This window comes from Camelus bactrianus, chromosome 18, assembly GCF_048773025.1.
Source record: "Camelus bactrianus isolate YW-2024 breed Bactrian camel chromosome 18, ASM4877302v1, whole genome shotgun sequence".
Classification (NCBI taxonomy): Eukaryota; Metazoa; Chordata; class Mammalia; order Artiodactyla; family Camelidae; genus Camelus; species Camelus bactrianus.
The window spans coordinates 12,841,872-12,859,591 of record NC_133556.1 but is presented as its reverse complement, the minus strand read 5'-3'; the positions used below and the strand labels follow the sequence as shown (position 1 = coordinate 12,859,591).

At 42.3% G+C, this 17,720-nt stretch overlaps 2 protein-coding genes across 8 annotated transcripts in view; one reads left to right on the top strand and one right to left on the bottom strand.

Moving 5' to 3' along the window:
* Positions 1 to 3,150, top strand: part of LOC105082750 (rab5 GDP/GTP exchange factor) — a 94,030-nt gene extending 90,880 nt beyond the window's left edge. For all 7 annotated transcript variants that reach the window (XM_074345986.1, XM_074345987.1, XM_074345985.1 and 4 more), the window contains one exon: positions 442 to 3,150. In XM_074345986.1, coding sequence (XP_074202087.1) covers positions 442 to 462 — 21 coding nt within the window. In that variant the 3' untranslated portion in view covers positions 463 to 3,150. The remainder of the gene's footprint in view (positions 1 to 441) is intronic.
* An 8,213-nt stretch (positions 3,151 to 11,363) lies between these two features.
* Positions 11,364 to 17,131, bottom strand: SBDS (SBDS ribosome maturation factor). Its single transcript, XM_010972378.3, has 5 exons — positions 16,709 to 17,131; positions 15,947 to 16,076; positions 15,131 to 15,331; positions 14,011 to 14,175; positions 11,364 to 13,033 (listed from the first exon to the last, which is right to left on the bottom strand). The coding sequence occupies exons 1-5, from the start codon at positions 16,834 to 16,836 to the stop codon at positions 12,905 to 12,907; spliced, it is 753 nt and encodes a 250-aa protein (XP_010970680.2). The 5' UTR covers positions 16,837 to 17,131; the 3' UTR covers positions 11,364 to 12,904.
* Between the last annotated feature and the right edge of the window lie 589 nt (positions 17,132 to 17,720).

The window sequence follows — 17,720 nt, the reverse complement described above, 5'->3', positions numbered from 1 at the left end:
CTTGTCTTTTTCTCAGTAGTCTCCCCTCAGCCTCAATTATGGTGTTGCATTTTCATACACCCAAGCCTTAGCTGGGAAGGGTGCCGACTGTGGGGAGTGCTCTCAGATCCCCACCAGAGAGCAGCTGACCTGGAGGGCCCCTCTCCTCCCCCTCTTGTCACCTCGAGAGGTCAGCTCACAGAATGCCGATCAAACTTCATATCTCAGCATGGTGGTTCCACTAGATCGGCTGCTGCTTGCAGGAGACTTTAGATTTCTGTTTGTCCCCTCCTGGATGAGTTTTCCTTTCTTAGGGATGTAATGATACCCCTGCCTGCTACATGCAGGTGGTGAGGCTCCCTGGGCAGAGGCTGGGTGGGGAGCAGAGCCCAGTAAGAGAGCGGGTGGGGCCGGTTCCCTGGGCTTTGCTGCGTGACTGGGTTGCCTCTGGCTCTCCTCCAGGTGGCTTTGGCTGATGCCTAAATCCCACGACTGCCGTTTCCTGAGACCGAGAGAACCATAATCATTGCCTGCTGAACCCAGCCTGGGCCTGGACACTCTGTGAATACATTATCTTGCAACGTTGGGTTATTCCAGCCAAAGACATTTCAAGTGCCTGTAACTGATTTGTATATATTTATAAAAATCTATTCAGAAATTGGTCCATTGATGCACGTGCTTTGCACTGGGTGCAGCCGGAACCCGCAGCCTCACCTGTGGACTTGGCCGGATGAGTCCGGTAGCACCTGGGAGGATTTGTGGTCTTGCTGTCGGAGCGGGCTGTGCTGTCTTTGCCCAGGTCCCAGGGGTGTTTCATTGCCGGTGGGGTTGAGGTTTGCTTAGGTTCTTGTTTTAGCCCGACACGTACAGATGTTCGGAACAGTCTGCACCTTTGATATGATACTGCATTTCCGAAGCCACCAATCCATTTTGTGGATTTTGTGTGTCTGTGGCTTAATAATCATAGTAACAACAACAATGCCCTTTTCTCCATTTTGCTTGCAAGGAAACATACCTATCTTCCTAAGTTGGTTTTTGTTTTCCTTTGAAGAAAAAATAGTCACATTTTACTACTACTCTAGTTAGGACAGACTTGTGCTTTTATCTTGAGTAAAAAGTTATATATTTAAAAGTCACCTACATGGTAAAGATCTAAGTTTCATTTTCTACATGGACAGTGAGGAACTTGGTCTTGTTTGAGTTGAGTTGGCACATAATGTTCTGCTTTCTTTTTCTTCTTTGTTTTCCCTTCCCTCCATGATAAAAGTTAAAACAGATTCCTCACCCAAAAGGGCTTAAAAATGAATTAACAGATGGCTCTAGAGTAGAGTGAAAATTAGCTGCTCTGTTTTCAGGTGGCAGCATGGGAAGCAAGAAAGATGATTTGGTCTAATCTTTGTGGAAGGGTTTCTTGTTTTCTTTGAAGAGGGAGTGGATTTTCTTTCCTGTTTTTTTTTTTTTTGTGGCATTCATTTTTATGCAGTTGTCATATTCTTAGAAGAAAATGGCAACTAGTAGATCAGTGTAACATTAAGAAAGTGATGCCTGTGAAATCGGAAGGAAAGCAATTCTGATTTGCCATTTATCAGGAACACCAAAAGCGTTTCTTTCTTAGAACATGTTGATGATCTAATTCCTTTATCCCTTTTTCCTTCCAAGCCATCTTCATTTTAAAACAATTGTGCATTTTTTCCAGTCCTTTCTTGTTACTTGTATTCTTAACCATTTTTCTTTAATAGCTTTTTGCCTTAACAACTCACCATCATTAACAATTTCTGTGTTCTCCCAAGCAGTGTTATGGCTGAAGGGCAATTAAAATCTTGAGCATGACTGTCAGCACTTCTTCCCCTTAACTCCAGGTCTGTGGTCTGTTATAAATTAGAACCAGTCCTGCAGTCTAAAATATACTGGCCTAGAACATCTTCTCCCAGGCATTCTTGAATGGAAAATAATTGAGGGCTTTTCCTGAAGATTATTAAAATAATCATCATAGTAACTTGATATGTTAATATTCCTTTTTTTCCTTTTAGTACATTTCAAGCACAGTAATCATACTTGTCTATCCAGTTTTTTTATGATAGGAGTTGCTTACATGATGCATGGCTAACCTGTTTTCTCTTTAGCGACGCTGAGACACTTTTGAGATAAGATTGAGAAAGAGCTGTTTGGCTTGGCCTTGAGAAACATCAGTATCACTAAGACCAGCAACAGATTTTAGATTAAGCTGCTACTGAATTAATAAAATCCAATGAAGTAGAGTTACAGGAATAGATTTATAACTGATAGAGTAATAGAAAAGGAAGACAGGTGAAAAAAGTCAGTTTCACTGGTTTCTTCAACCCAACTTGTTGCTAACGTTAATCATCCTTGTTTTAATTACAGGGATGGAAATGTGTAGCCAGGGGAGGAGGGACACTGTTAGGCATGAGGAAAGAAGGTGCCAAAAATACCTGGACAGTATGACTTGTCATGAGGCCAGGACACACACTGAAATCCAGCATTCTCCCTAGCAGGTAACTCTCAAAGGTCTCATGGAAACCCCGAGTCCGTAGGTGTGCGGAGGAAGGCTGGGCAGGAGTGGAGGCCGTGGGGCTTGGGTGAAGAGTCTAGTAACTGAGGAGACTTCTGCTGGAGCGCAGACGTTCAGGGAGCCTGTTCCTACCTGGGCACGTACCGGCAGGCCTGGTCCTCCGCTGTCTCTGCCGGGGGGCCTCCGGTTTACAAGAGCGTCACAGACAGGGCCTGTCTGCCACTCGGGGGCGACCCGCGCAGGAGCACCGGCTCGTCCTCAGGCATCTTGGACTGGCGTCCAGTAAAGGTCAGCAACTTAACTATTCCAATGGTTGTTTCAGATCATATTGATCTCTTTCCTTTTTCCTTTCGTCCTTTCACTGTATGACTTGAATCAGTTTTGATTCTATTTGTAAGTTTTTCTCGTCATTAGGAACCTGCCGTTTCTGTTGCATTTTCTTGGGCAGTGTGTAGGGATTCGGCATCCTGGGTTTCCAGCCCTCCTGCGGGCGCTGCGGGGTCACGAGGGCCGGAGGGTCCATCTCACTTAGCGCTGCATGACGGTCGGGAGCAGGTCTGTCACGGCACTCACCCCCAGATTAGTTTTCTGTGTTTGAAATATGTGCATATGTGCTTTACAGAATAAAACTTCTGAATTTAGTTGCAGTGTCTTGGTTTCCTCCTGTGTGTTGGGTGTTTTCTAAGGGAAGCATATCCACAATAAGTAACTGAGGGTGTTTTGCAGGCTGTTCTTTCCAAGTGTCCCCTGTTGTCAGGAGGAGAGTGGGCCTCACCCATCACGTGGGTCTCCTCCCCAAGGGCACAGAACCTCTTACAGTGTATTGGACCCCAAGGACTCACAGACCTGACCCAGCCCTTTCCCAGAAGGAGTGAATAACACAAACCAGTAGGAGCATTTGACTAGGCATGGGGGTTTAAAGACACCTGATTCAGTCACAGAAACCCTCCCGGTGCACTCGGCCTGTGTCCCCAGAGGCCGGCTCTGATGTCTCCCGTGACAGCCCCCGCGTGGGCTTGGCTTCCTGGGGCAGGAAATGCACCCTCAGCAGTTATTTGTCGTTACTTATAAAGGGCAGTCATGTTCACGAACGTGAATTCTTCCCTTTCCCAGCGGCAGGGGCTTTGTGCACCTTCCCTCGCTCCCTCCCCAGTAGGTGCGGGCAGCCGGCTCAGTCTCTGGGATGTTCTGGGACTGGCACCTTAACGGGCTGTGCTTCTGCCTCCTCCCCTTCTTCCTTCCTTCTCTCTCTCTGGCGGGTCGAGCACTCTCCTCAGCACCCTCTGCGCCATTCGCGCCCCCTCTGTGTCCTTGGAGATTGGTGTGTGGTGTTTCCTCTCCATCTTGGCGCAGAAGCCCTTGGAGAGTAAGCTCGCATCTCCCTTCTCTCCCCTCTGTGTAAAATCAGACGCAGACCAAGTCCTTAAGTCAGCATAGAGACAGTGCCACATAATTATGTCGCTGTCCTGCTGGGCGTGCTGGGCCTTGAGGTTCCTCAGCCTCACACACAGTCCTCGTGGGATCCAGGAGAAGCGGAGTGAATGCACGGACCAGAGGTGCGCTGTGGGGTCTAGTCAAGCTCGACGTGAACTTGCCTGCCTTCCTGAACAAACTTCTCTACCATCTGAGGGAGCCTGTCTCTTTTTCCTCGTAAGACCCAGACTCCTTATACCATGCTGCTTGCTGATTATGGATTAACTAGAGTGGTTTGACCATTGCAAGAGCAGAGGGCAAGTAAACAGTGCCTTGTTCAAGGGGAAAAGGGGGTCGAGTTTTCCTTTTGATATCATTCACCCTCTTTATTCTTACTCACTCAGTAACAAGCTTTTCTGGGGTTCCTTTTAAATGCCATCACGGTTCTAGGAACTAGACATCCAGCAGTGTGTAGACAGAATGCTTGCCCTCTTGGTACTTCCTTCTAGTCGGGGGGATGGTCCATAAACACAGAAGCACATTTATAATCTAACAACAGATACTGATGAGATGAAGAGGGTTACCGGGATAGAGGATGGTGGCTGGGATACCTCATTTGGTGGTGGGGGAGCTGGTCACAGAAGGCATCTTGGAAGAGGTGTGATTTGAAGGTGGACACCAAAGGGGAAGTTCTGGACCAGGGCACTCCACGCAGAGGGCAGGGCTGGGGTTCTAGTGCACCTGGGCTGTACCCCAGGGACCTCGGCTTATTATGGGGGTGGAGAATGGGAGTCCTACAGAGATTTGTCTTCCCACCTGAGAACAAGATTCCTCCAGGCTGTTGCCAGAGCGGCCCCACAGGGGTGGCAGGCCAGAGGCTGTGCAGGGAGATGCCACAACCACCGTCTGGTCCACAATAGGAGATTAAGATGGTGGAGTAGGAGGACGAAAGCTCACCTACCCCCTTAGACACGTCAAGAATACATCTACAGGTGGAGCACTTCTCCCGGAAAACAAACTGGAGACTGGCAGCAAGACTGACACAGCCAGGAAAAGCCTGGCTGAAAATGTCCTGGACCTGAAGAAGGAAACAGATCGAGGTACAGGAAGGACAGAGCACAGCGCCACCAAGTGGCCTTTCTACCAGGTTTGCGCTTCTGAGAGCATTTACAGCTACATCCTAGAGAGGAATTTCAGGAGAACAAGCGTCCCAAGGGACCTGGCTTTTTTTTTTTTTTTTTTAACTTTTTTTTTTTTTTTTTTTTTTTTGCGGGGGCGGGTAATTAGGTTTATTTATTCACTTAGTTTTTATTTTTTTAAATGAAAGAAACGGGGCTTGAACCCAGGACTTTGTGCATGCTAAGCACTCTACCACTGAGCCACACCCTCCCCTCTCAGACATGGCCTTTTATGAGCTAGTCTTGGAGGTCACTCCTGCCATTCTCCGTTGACTGCAGCTGTGACAGACCTGCCCACCTCTCCCTGGAAGGAGTGCCGGAGAATGTGGGGCCATGTTCTAAGACCACCACACTCGTTTATTTTCTGTCTCCTTTCTGAGGGCAGGGCCTTTCAGTTTTGTTTTCCACCGTATCCCTTGTTGGCACACAAAGAAACATTTGCTGATGAATGCTGTATAATGATCATGTTGAGAAAGTGTTATTTTATTCCTAGTTTTAAAATTTTTCTTAAGAAAACTCAAATGGTGGGAGCATCTTCTCAAATGTCTCTGGTGGACCAGATGGCCCAGCCACCTCACCTTTTTCTTAATTTATATGCTGTACTCAGAGCCTCTCTCCCCATAGCCCCTGCTGTTTCCACCTTTACCACTTCCCAGCACCGTGGTCGTGATGGAAACTGTAAGCTATTTAAGACGCCCTTGGTCTTGACAAGGAACAGGTGTAACGTATGCGTTCCCAGGACCAAGCGGCACGTGTGGGGCTGCAGTGCGCAGTGGGTGAAGGGCCCTTGGGTTGGCAATGCCTCTGTCTCTTCCCAACGATGCCGCCCATTCAACCCAAATGCTGGAGCATGACGTCCTGGGGCCCATAGGTTAACAGCTCAGAGGCCTTCTGGGCTGAAAATGTCTCCTACCATGATGGTCCACCTTGATTCTTACTGCATCCTGGTCCCTTTGGCCAAGACCCTGAGCTGCTCCATGTACCCTGGCACCTTGTTCTGAGCAGAGCAAGAATCTGCCATTTGGCGGTAGCCAGGCCTTGGTGGACGACCACACGTTACTTCACTTCGGGAATGCCTCTCTGCCGTTGTGTGCCGTCTTGTTTGGATGGCAAATCCAAGTCACCCATCCTTCTGCTACAGAAACTAGGGCATTTTCCTCAGTAGATAATGCCAAATGGTTTTCTAAGGTGGCTTTATCAATCTACATTCCCACCAGCAGTGTATCAGAGTTCCCCTTGCTCCACATTCTCTCCAGCATTTAGAATTGTGTTTTAGCCACTCTAGCGGTTGTGTTTATTGGCCATTTGGGTATTCCTTGTTTTGAAAAGAGTCTGTTTTAATATTTTGCCCTTTTTAAAATTAGGTTGTTTGTATTTGTCTCATTTTAAAAAATATCTATTGTGGGATACAAGTCATTTTTTTCAGGTAATATATTGCAAATATCTTCTGCTTTGTGACTTGCATTTTCAATCTCTTCATGGTGTAGTTTGAAAAGCACTTAGGTTGTTTTCATATCTCGGCCATTGCAAACAATGTTGCAGTGAACATAGAGGCATGTATGTCTTTTCAAATTAGTGTTTTCAAATTCTTGAGATAAATGCACACAAGTGGGACAGCTGAGTCATATGGTGGTTCTATTACTAATTTGTTGATGAGTCTCCATGCTGTTTTCCATAGTGGCCACACCATATTACAAAGGGGTCCTTGTGCACTGCTGGTAGTCCCACCAGCACTGTGTGAGGGTTCTTTTTTATCCACATCCTCACCGACACTTATTTCTTGCCTTTTTGATAATAGCCATTCTAACAGTCAGGTGGTATCTCCTTGTGGTTTTGATTTGCATTTCCTTAATTAGTGATGTTGAACATCTCATGTGCCTCTTGGCCATCCATGTCTTCTTTGGGAAAATATCTATTTAGCTCCTCTACCCATTTTAAAATCAGATTTTTGTTGTTCTGGTTGAGTTGTATGAGTACTTTGTATCTTTTGGATATTAACCCCTTATCAGATACATGATTTGCAAATATCTTCCCCCATTTGGTAGGTTTTCTTTTCATTTTATTGATGGTTTCCTTTGCTGTACAGAAGCTTTTCTAGAAGGAATTTGCTAAGACCGATGTCAAAGAGGGTACTGCTTCTGTTTTCTTTTAGGAGTTTTATGGGTTCATGTCTTATACTCGAGTCTTTAACCCATTTTGAGTTGATTTTTGTGTGTGAGAGAGTGGTCTACTTACTTTTTTTTTTTTTTTTTTTAACTCTGGCTGTCCAGTTTTCCCAATATCATTTATTGAAGAAATTATCCTTTCTTCATTGTAAGTTTTTTCCTCATTTGTCATAAATTAATTGTTCATATGTGGTTGGGTTTATTTCTGGGCTCTTTATTATGTTCCATTGATCTATGTATCTGGTTTTCTGCCATGATATTGGCAGAAAATCATGGCATGGTTTTGATTATCACGGCTTTGTAAGATAGTTTGAAATCAGGGAGTGTAATACCTCCAGCTTTGTTCTTTTTTTTTTTTTTTTTTCCAGGACTGCTTTGGCTATTCAGGGTCTTTTTGTGGTTCCATATACATTTTGTAATTTTCTGTTCTATTTGTGTGAAAAATGTCCTTGGGCTTTTGATAGGGAATGCACTGGAAATAGAGCAGACCATCTGGAAGAGAGAATTAGTGAGCTCAAAGATTGAAGTCTTGAAATGATGTAAGCAGAAGAGGAAAGGGAAATAATATATTTAAAAATGAAGAAATTCTACAAGAGCTATCTGACTCTTTTAGGGAAGGCAACATCAGCGTAATGGGTATTCCAGAAGGAGAAGAGAGAAGGGAGCAGAGAGTTTATTTAAAGAAATAATAGCTAAAAATATGAAAACGAATATATGTATGTATTTGCATGACTGGGGTATTGTGCTGTACACCAGAGATAGATACTGTAATTGACTGTACTTCAATAAAAATACATTTTAAAAATTAAAAAAAAAAATAGCTGAGAACTTCCCAAACTTAGGGAAGAAACTCGATATACAAGTTCATGAAGCTAAGAGAATATCCAATTACTTCAATGCAAAAGGCCTTTTTCAAGGCACATTACAATTGTCAAAAGACAATGACAAAGAATTTTCAAGGTAGCCAGGGAAAAAAAAGGATGGTAACCTACAAAGGAACCCTTATTAGGCTATCAGCAGATTTCTCAGCAGAAACTATAGGCCAGGAGGGAGTGGAATGACATTCTTAAAATACTGAAAGATGAAAACTGTCACCCAAGAACACTCCATCCAGCAAATTTACCATTCAGATGTGGAGGAGAAATATACTTTCCCAGACAAACAAATGCTGGGAGGATTCATCAATCCTAGACCTGTCTTATAAGAAATGTTGAAAGGAACTCTTCTACCAGAAACAAAAAGGCAAAAGTACACAGAATGTTGAGTAAGGTGATAAACAGAATCAGAAAATTGCAACTCTTTATCAGAGTTGATTTTCAAACACCTAATTGTAGCATAAAGATTAAAGGGGGGAGAGAAAAATAACTGTAGCTACTTCAGTTTGGTAACAAACCGACAAACTCACATGAAGAGGGATAACTTGAGACAAGAAAAACACAAAAGGGAAGGAGGAAAGGAAGGAACCCATATAGGTAAATAAAGATAAAACGCTACCAGCAGAAAAAGAACTATTTTATCTATGAGACGTTTTATAAAAATCCCATGGTAACCACAAAATAGAAATCAGAGCAGAGACACAGCACATAAAAAAAGAAGAAACTGAGAAAACATCATTAAAAGCCACCAAACCAAAGTGGCAGAGAGAAACTCAAGGAAAAAGGAACAGTGAATATATGGAGCAATAAGAAAAGATAAAATGGCAGTGCTAAGTTCTCATCTATCAAGGATAACCCTAAGTATAGATGGATTGAATTCACCAATCGAAAGACACAGAGTAGCTGGATGAATTTTAAAAAAAGATGCAGCTAAATGCTGCATCTCAGGAGACACACCAGCTCTAAAGATAAACAGGGTAAAAATGAAGGGATGGAAGATGATACTCCAAGGAAATGGAAGCCCAAAGAAAGTAGGTGCAGTCATACTCATAGACTTCAAGCCAAAAAAAGTAATAAGCCTTTTATATACATCAGCATTAAATGATAAAGAGGACAATTCATCAAGAAGACATAACAGTAATTAATATATATGCATCTCACACAGGGACACCGAAACATACAAAAAAGGTAATTAATAGCCCTAAAGAGAGAAATTAACTGTAACACAATAATAGTAGGGGACTTGAACACCCCACTTACATTGATGAATAGGTCATCCAGACAAAAAGTCAATAGGGAAATAGTTTCCTTAAATGAAACATTAGAATGGATGGATTAAATATATTTGTATCAAACATTCCCTCTAAATGCAGGCGAATACATATTCTTTTCAAATGCGTATGGAACTTTCTCAAGGATAGACCCTATGTTGGGACAGAATACCTATGTTCAAGCTTAAACGTAAGTTTAAGAAGGGGGAAAAGATGTTCGATATGACTTCAAATCCCAATGGTATGAAACTGCAAGAAGAAAAGGTGGAAAAACTACAAGTTCTGATGGTCCCCACTGCTCTGGAAGACAACTGTCTTTCTTAGAGGGGCCCCCAAAGTAAGTTTCATGAATATTTCAAGTTAAATCCTCCGTATTTGGAGAAGCTCCATCTAGCTGCTTTTGTTTGATCTCGAAACGTAGATGATCCTCTTTACATAGTTGTATCATTAACTGGTTTTTACTCAAAAGCAGAATCCCAGCTGCAATGATGACAAGCCCTTTTAAAAATATGATTTCTATACTATTATGAAACTTTAATTATGGCAGCATGTTCAGCACAATGACTGAACTCCCGACAATCATCGTGTCTCTGAGAAAATCAGGCAGTTATCATTGAAGCCTCACAATTATCTTTATACAAATTTCATTAAGAAAGGATATCTTTACTATTTCTCTTTGTCATGCCAATATATGTCCAAAAACCTTTCTATAATCTGTGAAGTTTTAACTTTAAATCCACAAGCTTTTTTACCTTGATTACATGCAAGATTCCTAGCCTGGTTCCTTTCTATCTCTGCACGACTGTAATAAATAAATAAGCTTGTGGCCCCCTTAGAAAAACATGTCAACTATGGTTGTCCGCCACGGGAAGAGTGCCACTCGCATATCTCTGGGAATTCAAGTGGATCACCAGACAAAAATCTCCTGAGATGCGAGTGGTACTGAATGCAGGTCGTCTCCTCTCTGCAGTAAAAGTGACTGCTTTCTTCAGTTCACAACTCAGTTATCTCCCTTCTCTGCCAAACAAAAATATGTAAGAGTTTGGTGAAACTGATGGCTCTTCTTGAGGTGTCTGGTAGGGGCCCCGGGCGACTCAAGGATGTGTGCTCAGAGTGCTGTAAAACCGTTCTTGGAATATCCAGCTGATAAAGAATTAGGTTAGGATTATACTTTTAGCTCTGAATTGTTGCCACTATGCAATTACATAGACTTGCTGATTTTTTACGTCCCATTAATATACACGTGGAGATGAAAATCAATGGCCTTCATCATCACAGCCATCAAATGCTGTTACTGGCAGACTATGTATCCACAACCACCTCTCATGTGCAGCAGGAGAAAAATATTTTCAGATAGTCAGTACCTTGAGTTTCAATAATCTAAGCGCAGGTATGCAGAAGACTATCAATAAGGCAGCTCACTACTACCAAAATCCTGGGGACCTCATGATGTGGGCTTGAGGGTACACGCAGGTTAAAACCACGTGTGTGTCTATTCCTTGTAAGAATGAGTGCACCCAACATCTCCCACCACAGCCCATGGAATATGTGTGTAGGACACCCTGGGGCAAACGTGAGAGGCTGCCTGCAAGCAGAGACAAATGCCCTGAGGGGGTCTGTGCAGACCAGATACCAGCCAGCGGCACACCAGCGTGCATGGGAACGAGCCGGGCGGAGGCTCTGGCTCAGCTGAAACAAACTCAGTCGAGCTTTAGTGATGGATTTGCAAAGGTCATTAGCCAGCCAAATCTGTCATCACCCATCCTCACTTCTGATGGCGTGCCCCCCTCCCCACAACGAGCTAGCTTGTTTATTACTCCACAGACACGTATTCCAAAGCTGGTGTTGAAAAACCAGAATAAACGGAAAAAATTTTAAGGTAATCCACTATAGCAGTGGTACTGGGAAGATGATCATGAACCAAAATTATAAACTGCTTTTGAATAAAGAGGTTAACATAAGGTAATTTTTTTTTTTTATTTTTTATGGGTTCAGAAACATGACTCAGATGTGATCTACATTTGACATTTCTTGAAATTCCAGCTTTTTGGAAGAAATGAGTATAACAATGAGAACTTAAGGCAACGTTGTAATAACACATCTTTTTCTATTCGAGATGCAGCTGTTGAACATTTTTAATAATTATGACTTTCAACCTGAAAACTCTGCTTTAACAGTTTAAACTAGAAAGTAAGTGTAAACTTCATTGGCTGAAATTATTTCCTGGGACCTCAAGTTTAGACCATCTTTGTAAAACAACCAACTACGTAAGTAAAATGGAATTACTTAAGGGGTCATCTTAAAGATCGTGTCAAAACAGTAGTTCAATTTCAGATTTTAACAGAAAGTATGTGTTCCTGTGTTACCAAACAAGAATATTTCTTCCAACACTACAAGAAAAAACTCTTGACTTCATAATTTCAGTTGAAGTTATTGTAAAATGGGGCACTTCTGAGAACTTGTATTAGCAGTGAATTCTGTGTGCTTATAAAACCAATCAGGACCTGTTCAAGTCACAACTCTTTCTCGGTTAATCACTGTCCACAAAATACATCTGTATGTTTATTTTGAGTGAAACCCTACTTTATATTCTAGACTATGTCTTTTTTAGGTTAAGTAGGTTTCAAAAAACTTGCACACTGTCCATTTAAGGGTTCAAATACTAAAATACTTAAGCTCAATTACATCCCAAATAATATTAGCTAAGATTTACTGGGTATTTAACTGAACAGGCCCTGCACAGGCTCGCTTAATCCTGCTAAGAACTCTCCAATCCTACCAGATAAGAGGCAGAGAAAAGAAAGGGGGTTAGGAAGCTGTCTAGAAATACAAGCCATAGTTTAACAAAAATAAAAACTGGTTTTATTGATTATATATCATTTCAACTATAGTAATATATATTATAAACTTTAAGAATAAGAAATAAATGACTATTTTTTATGAAGAATAATCTAGGCTACGTTAGCATGTTTGATGAGTATTATTTAAGTCCTATAGTCACCCTATGCCTGCTCTCAGATCATCGGGAAGTCATCATCCACGCTTTATATTAGGTCAGCTACCCCTACACACACATTTCATCAGTAGAAGACGTTATATGTTTTCTTTTTTGGCAAATACTCCCTTTTCTGTCACACAGTTATATTCTCCCAAATTTATCTTCTTATAATGTACAAAATTTAACTTCTTATCCACAAAGGTGGTCTCCAGTAACTTTCACCCTGGAAAGCTACAAAGGCATGAGGCAGCAACAGAATGCTACTCTGGAGTTTGTATCTTGGATTTCTCATTTTTGCCTAAACCCCTTTTTATAATTAAAACTAAATTAACCCCACATTATAATACTTAGGAAAGTCTTTTGGTACACACCTTTACCGCCCAGATGGAAAATGTCAAATCGTCTGAGCAAGTATGTGGCAGATCACAGAAGGAAAAGAGGACTGTGGGAAACGAAAAGGCTTTAGTGTCTGGCAGCTGAGGAGACTGATGGATGTCATTCAAACTTCTCATCTCCTTCTTCCACATCTTTCAAACTGAGTACCTCCAAAGAACCTTTGCCCTTTGTCTCCTTTTTTATTAGCTCATCGATTTCTCTGAAGCAGCCAGGGTCAATGAGGCACACCTGAAACATGTAACACAGCTGTTGACCACATGAGGAAGAGCAATCCAACACAATGAACCCAGTTTTAACGCCCTCTGATACGAACACACCATACTTTCCAGACTCCCCTACCACTACAGATACTTTCAAGGCCTTTCTACCACTACAGTTCAGTGGCGCATCGGGTAAGACAACGCACAGGACAGCGGACTGGGTTCTAGTCCAGCCTCTGCCCTTAAGTAGGCACGTAGGACCCCGTGACAAGGCGTTAACCTCCCTACTGAAGACTTTTCCAGATTCTCAGCTGTAAGACGAAGTGGCTGGATTAGAAGACTACGGTCCTTTTCATACTAAAATTAGCATTAACATTTATCGTTCAATGAAATCACTTCTTTTTACCCTCATTCGAAGGAATTAAAAGAAAAAGCTGGAAGGCCTATTTTGAAACCATGTACAAAGTTTTGCAAAGGTTTCAGAACTTCAAAGAGTGTCAGATGTGTTGTTTCACATCTAGAGCGGAAAGCTCAACAATCCTCTAGAGTGCGTTTATTTGACAAGAAGCAGAAATGCTCTGAAGACATGGGTTTGCAGACAGCTGGGTTTACTGTGTCTGAAGCTGTCGGGTGAGGACCCAAACACACGATGTCTTTGCTGCTTCTTTAAAACGTTCTGTGGTAAATGAGACTGACGAACTTTTAGTCTAGTTTCCTCATAATAGAAGATTCATTGTAAAATTTATCCTCTCATCTAAAACGAGCACGACAACACAATTTTATCATGAGTAACTGAACTAAAAAACAAAGGAAAAAAATCATAAATGCACTAAGTACAATTTGGTTTTATATAGACCTTGACTTTTTTTTTTTTTACACAGAATTCTAGTTAAGATGTTTCTAGAAATATCTTACTGTTCAAACCTTCTAAATGTTACACATTTATGACTAGAGAATAAACAATTTTGGTGACACGGAAGCAAAGAAGTAAGAGTATGTTCTTACAATTTCTAACTGTTGATTGTAGTCTTCGCTTTCTACAACCTTGATCAGTGGCTTGAGTTTCTCTTTTAGCTTCTTCCCTTCGTTCACTGGAAGAATGAACCGAAGTCTCATGTGAGCGCGTTCTATCTTCATTTTCTCCTTCAACTGCTTTATCACTTCCAAAGCCTGTAACACATAATTGAAAAAGTCTGCATTTTCTTTGAGGCTTCTGCTGCATGGCTGAGGAAGGTATTCAAAAACAAAGCAGTTTCTATTTTGCTGGACTGGGCAGTGGTTTCTTAGATGCCATGAAGGAAGTAAGCCACCATCAGAAAAAAAAATGATAAATTGGACTTAGAAATTAAAAACTTCTGTTATTTCAAAAAACTATCAAGAAAGTGAAAAGACAACCCATAGCATATAAGAAAATATTGACAAGTCATACTTTTGATAAGGTACTAGGATCCAAAATATATAAAGAACTCTTACAACTCAATAATGAAGAGACAAATAATCAACTAAAAAATGGTCAAAGGCTCTGAAGAGTCATTTCTCCAGAGAAGACAGAGTCAAAAAACACACGAAAATATGCTCAAAATAATTAGTCATTAGGGAAAGGTAAATTAAAACCAGAATGATACCCACAGGGTGGCTGTAATAAAAAAGGTGGACAGTAACAAACATCACTGAGGGTGTGGGGAAATTGGAACTCTTGTACATGGACTGTGGAAAGGTAAAATGGCTCAGCTGTTTTGGAAAATGGTGGGGCAATTCCTCAAAAGGTTAAATACAATCACCATATGACCCAGCAATTCCATTCCTGGGGAAAGAGAAATGGAAACCTATGTCCACACAAAAATTTGTAATGAATTTCATAGTAGCATTATTCACAGTAGCTAAAAAGTAAAGAAAACAATCCAAATGTCCATCACTGATGAATGAGTGAAAGGTGTTATTTCCCATACAATGAGTTATTATTCAGTCCTAAAAAGGAATAAAGTACCAATACACGCTATAGCATGGATGAGCTTCAAAAGGGCCATCTGTTTCAAGGCACTTTATTATTACAGACCAACTATTTTCATATTTTCCTCAGAGAACACTGATTTTCATGGATAAAAAACGTTAAAAAACCACTCACCTGCTGTTTGGTACTCTTGTTGGGCTTGACTGAATAGTGGATGTCCTTCATGGCTCTCTCGATAAGGATGACGGTGTATGGCCTCTTTGTTTCAGGGTTCACACATTTGTCAGCCACGATAGTTGCAATGTCCCTAAACATCTGCTCCAGCTGTGTGTGCCGTTCTTTATCTGACACCTGAACCTCTCCTTTCGTCAAAATCTAAAAAAAATCCCCAGCAAGTTTAAGCAAGCAATGTTTTTATTACACACTATATGCTACCTAACCAGAAGAATTAATAACTGGGGAGAAAATTAAATTTCACATTCAGCTACTGACATTTGGTAATGATTTGAGCTTTGCCTAAAGGAGACTCTGGATTATCTTGTTCCAAAGTCTTAACTTATTTAGGTGGGGGGAGGGGTAAAGGCAATTTTGGCAAAAGGTGTAAATGATGAAATACTTGAAATTCTACATTCAGGTACATTACACTAAAAATATACAAATGGAAAAAAATGAGGCAGTGTAGTTGGAAATCTAATTTCTGGAGGCTTTGGCAAAAAATATGCATGTCCTGAATTATTAAAAGTGATGTTGCAGGGGAGGGTATAGCTCAGTGGTAAAGGGTATGCTTAGTATGCACGAGGTCCTGGGTTCAATCCCCAGTACCTCCATTAAAAATATACATATGTGTGTTTAAAAATAAAGTGATGTTGTATAGATCAACTTACTGCATAACTGTTCACTCCTAAAAATAATACTTTAAAGTTTAACATACCTATAAATACGCTGCAAATGGATATTAGGGTCAATTACGCTGAAGCTGTTAGAACCCACCTGTTTACAGATTTCAGTCTGGTCATCTGTTCCGAATGCACTGATGAGATCTTCCTTCTTTGCAACCTGACCTTTAGAAACGTTTACAAACACTGAGTGGGTCTGCAGAACTTCATCAAGGTCTTTTTCCCTTGTGGGGACAGGAGAGAAAGTCCTAAGTGAGTAGTACTCTTGAAACTTCCAAGTTCATTCATATTTAAATATAAGACGGCAATAGAAAGAAATACAAATAGTAAGAAACTAGTACTCCTAAGTCACCCTCGGTGCCGAGGGAACATTTTCAAAATTCTGGACTCTATTTATTCTCATTTACTCACTGGGGAAAAACATCGTGGGAATAAGTGTGAATCACTGAGGGGTGGGGTCCGGCTGCTGCCAAGGAATACCGATCCCTAGATGGCAGCAGTGAAGACACTACGCACTTTGGTGAAACTGCTGGGCTGAGATCTGGGACAGATGCATTAACTATAGAAGGATCTGAAAGACGGCTCTTCGCCTTTATCATCATTCTGAGAGAAGGACCACAACTAAAAGGGTTTCTTGGCTGTAGCTTTTATGACACCAACAAAGGAGAGCAAAACCAAACCAACCAAACAAAAAAGGGAACGCTTGGTTTAGACGCCAAGCCCGGGCAGCAGTAATAAGTTTCCCATTTCATTCCCGGACAAGACCCCAGCTTGGCCCATTCATTAGACCACTAGAGGTAGGCCGCCTCCGAGGCCACCCCCTCTGCCCACGGTCCGGAGGGATAGGGTCACTCACACGCCGCTCCGCCAGCCGACGACCTTGTTTTTGTAGCAGGCGATTTCGAAGCGCTTCCCGGCTCGCTTCATCCGTACCACGGCCACATTGGTTAAGCGGATCTGGTTGGTGGGGGTGAAGATTGACATTGTGGCTGCTCACAGACCAAGGTCCAGCGAACCAAGGCAGACCTGCGCCGCCGGCCTGAGGGCCACCGGCGGCTGGATGTAATCACCCGGCGGCGCGCAGCACAGCAACGCCCGCAGACTGCCGGGCGCCGGGACTAAGTCCGCCCGGCGGGCCGCCACAATACACCCAGCCGACTTATTGCGCAAGCGCCAGGTGTTGCGGAAACTGTGCGAGGGAGAGACCGCAAAAACGCCTGTGCATTGTCCTTTTTACGACATCGTTCTGCGCCCTTGAAAAGAGGCTCTCTTCCTTGACGTAATTATTTCGCGAATGAACTAAAGAGTTCTGATTGGCTGGTGGAGCTGATGTTTGGTGACCGGGTGGAAACTCAGCGCCTGCGCCTCATTGTTCCGCCGGGTTCAGGGCCACGCCCACTTTAACCTTTCTTTACAGAAAAACCTTAACAAAAAAACGGTAGAGAAAAAAAAGCGTAATGACCCCCGCCATGTATACCCATCACCCCGCTTCAACAATTATTAACATTTTGCCCGCCTTCTTTCTCCCTCATTTTTTTGTTGGAGTATTTTAAAGCAAATCATAAGAGGTTTATCTTTAAATATTTCAATCTAAATTAACAGATACACCCAGGTTAATCATAACTCTTTAGTATCTCACAGTCCATAATCAAATTTCCCCTAAATAATGCCTTTTTACAGTCTGTGTGTTTAAACTGAGAGTCAAGAGGGCTCACAGGTTGCACTTGGTTGATGACGCCCTTAGTCTCTTTGAATGCTCACCTCTTCTCCCCTTTTTTTCCCTAAACCACTGCTGTCTCCACCCTGCTTCCCTCTGGTTCTGCCCCTTCCTTCTCTGAGCCAATCCCAGCGGAGCCGGGAGAGCTCCA

Excerpts from the sequence above, each read along its gene's own strand:
- SBDS (XM_010972378.3), bottom strand. The coding sequence starts at position 16,836 with ATGTCAATCTTCACCCCCACCAACCAGATCCGCTTAACCAATGTGGCC. Across the intron at positions 16,077-16,708 it reads GTCGGCTGGCGGAGCGGCGT|GGAAAAAGACCTTGATGAAG; the intron begins GTGAGTGACCCT and ends TGTCCCCACAAG. Across the intron at positions 14,176-15,130 it reads ACAAGAGTACCAAACAGCAG|GCTTTGGAAGTGATAAAGCA; the intron begins GTGAGTGGTTTT and ends TATGTGTTACAG.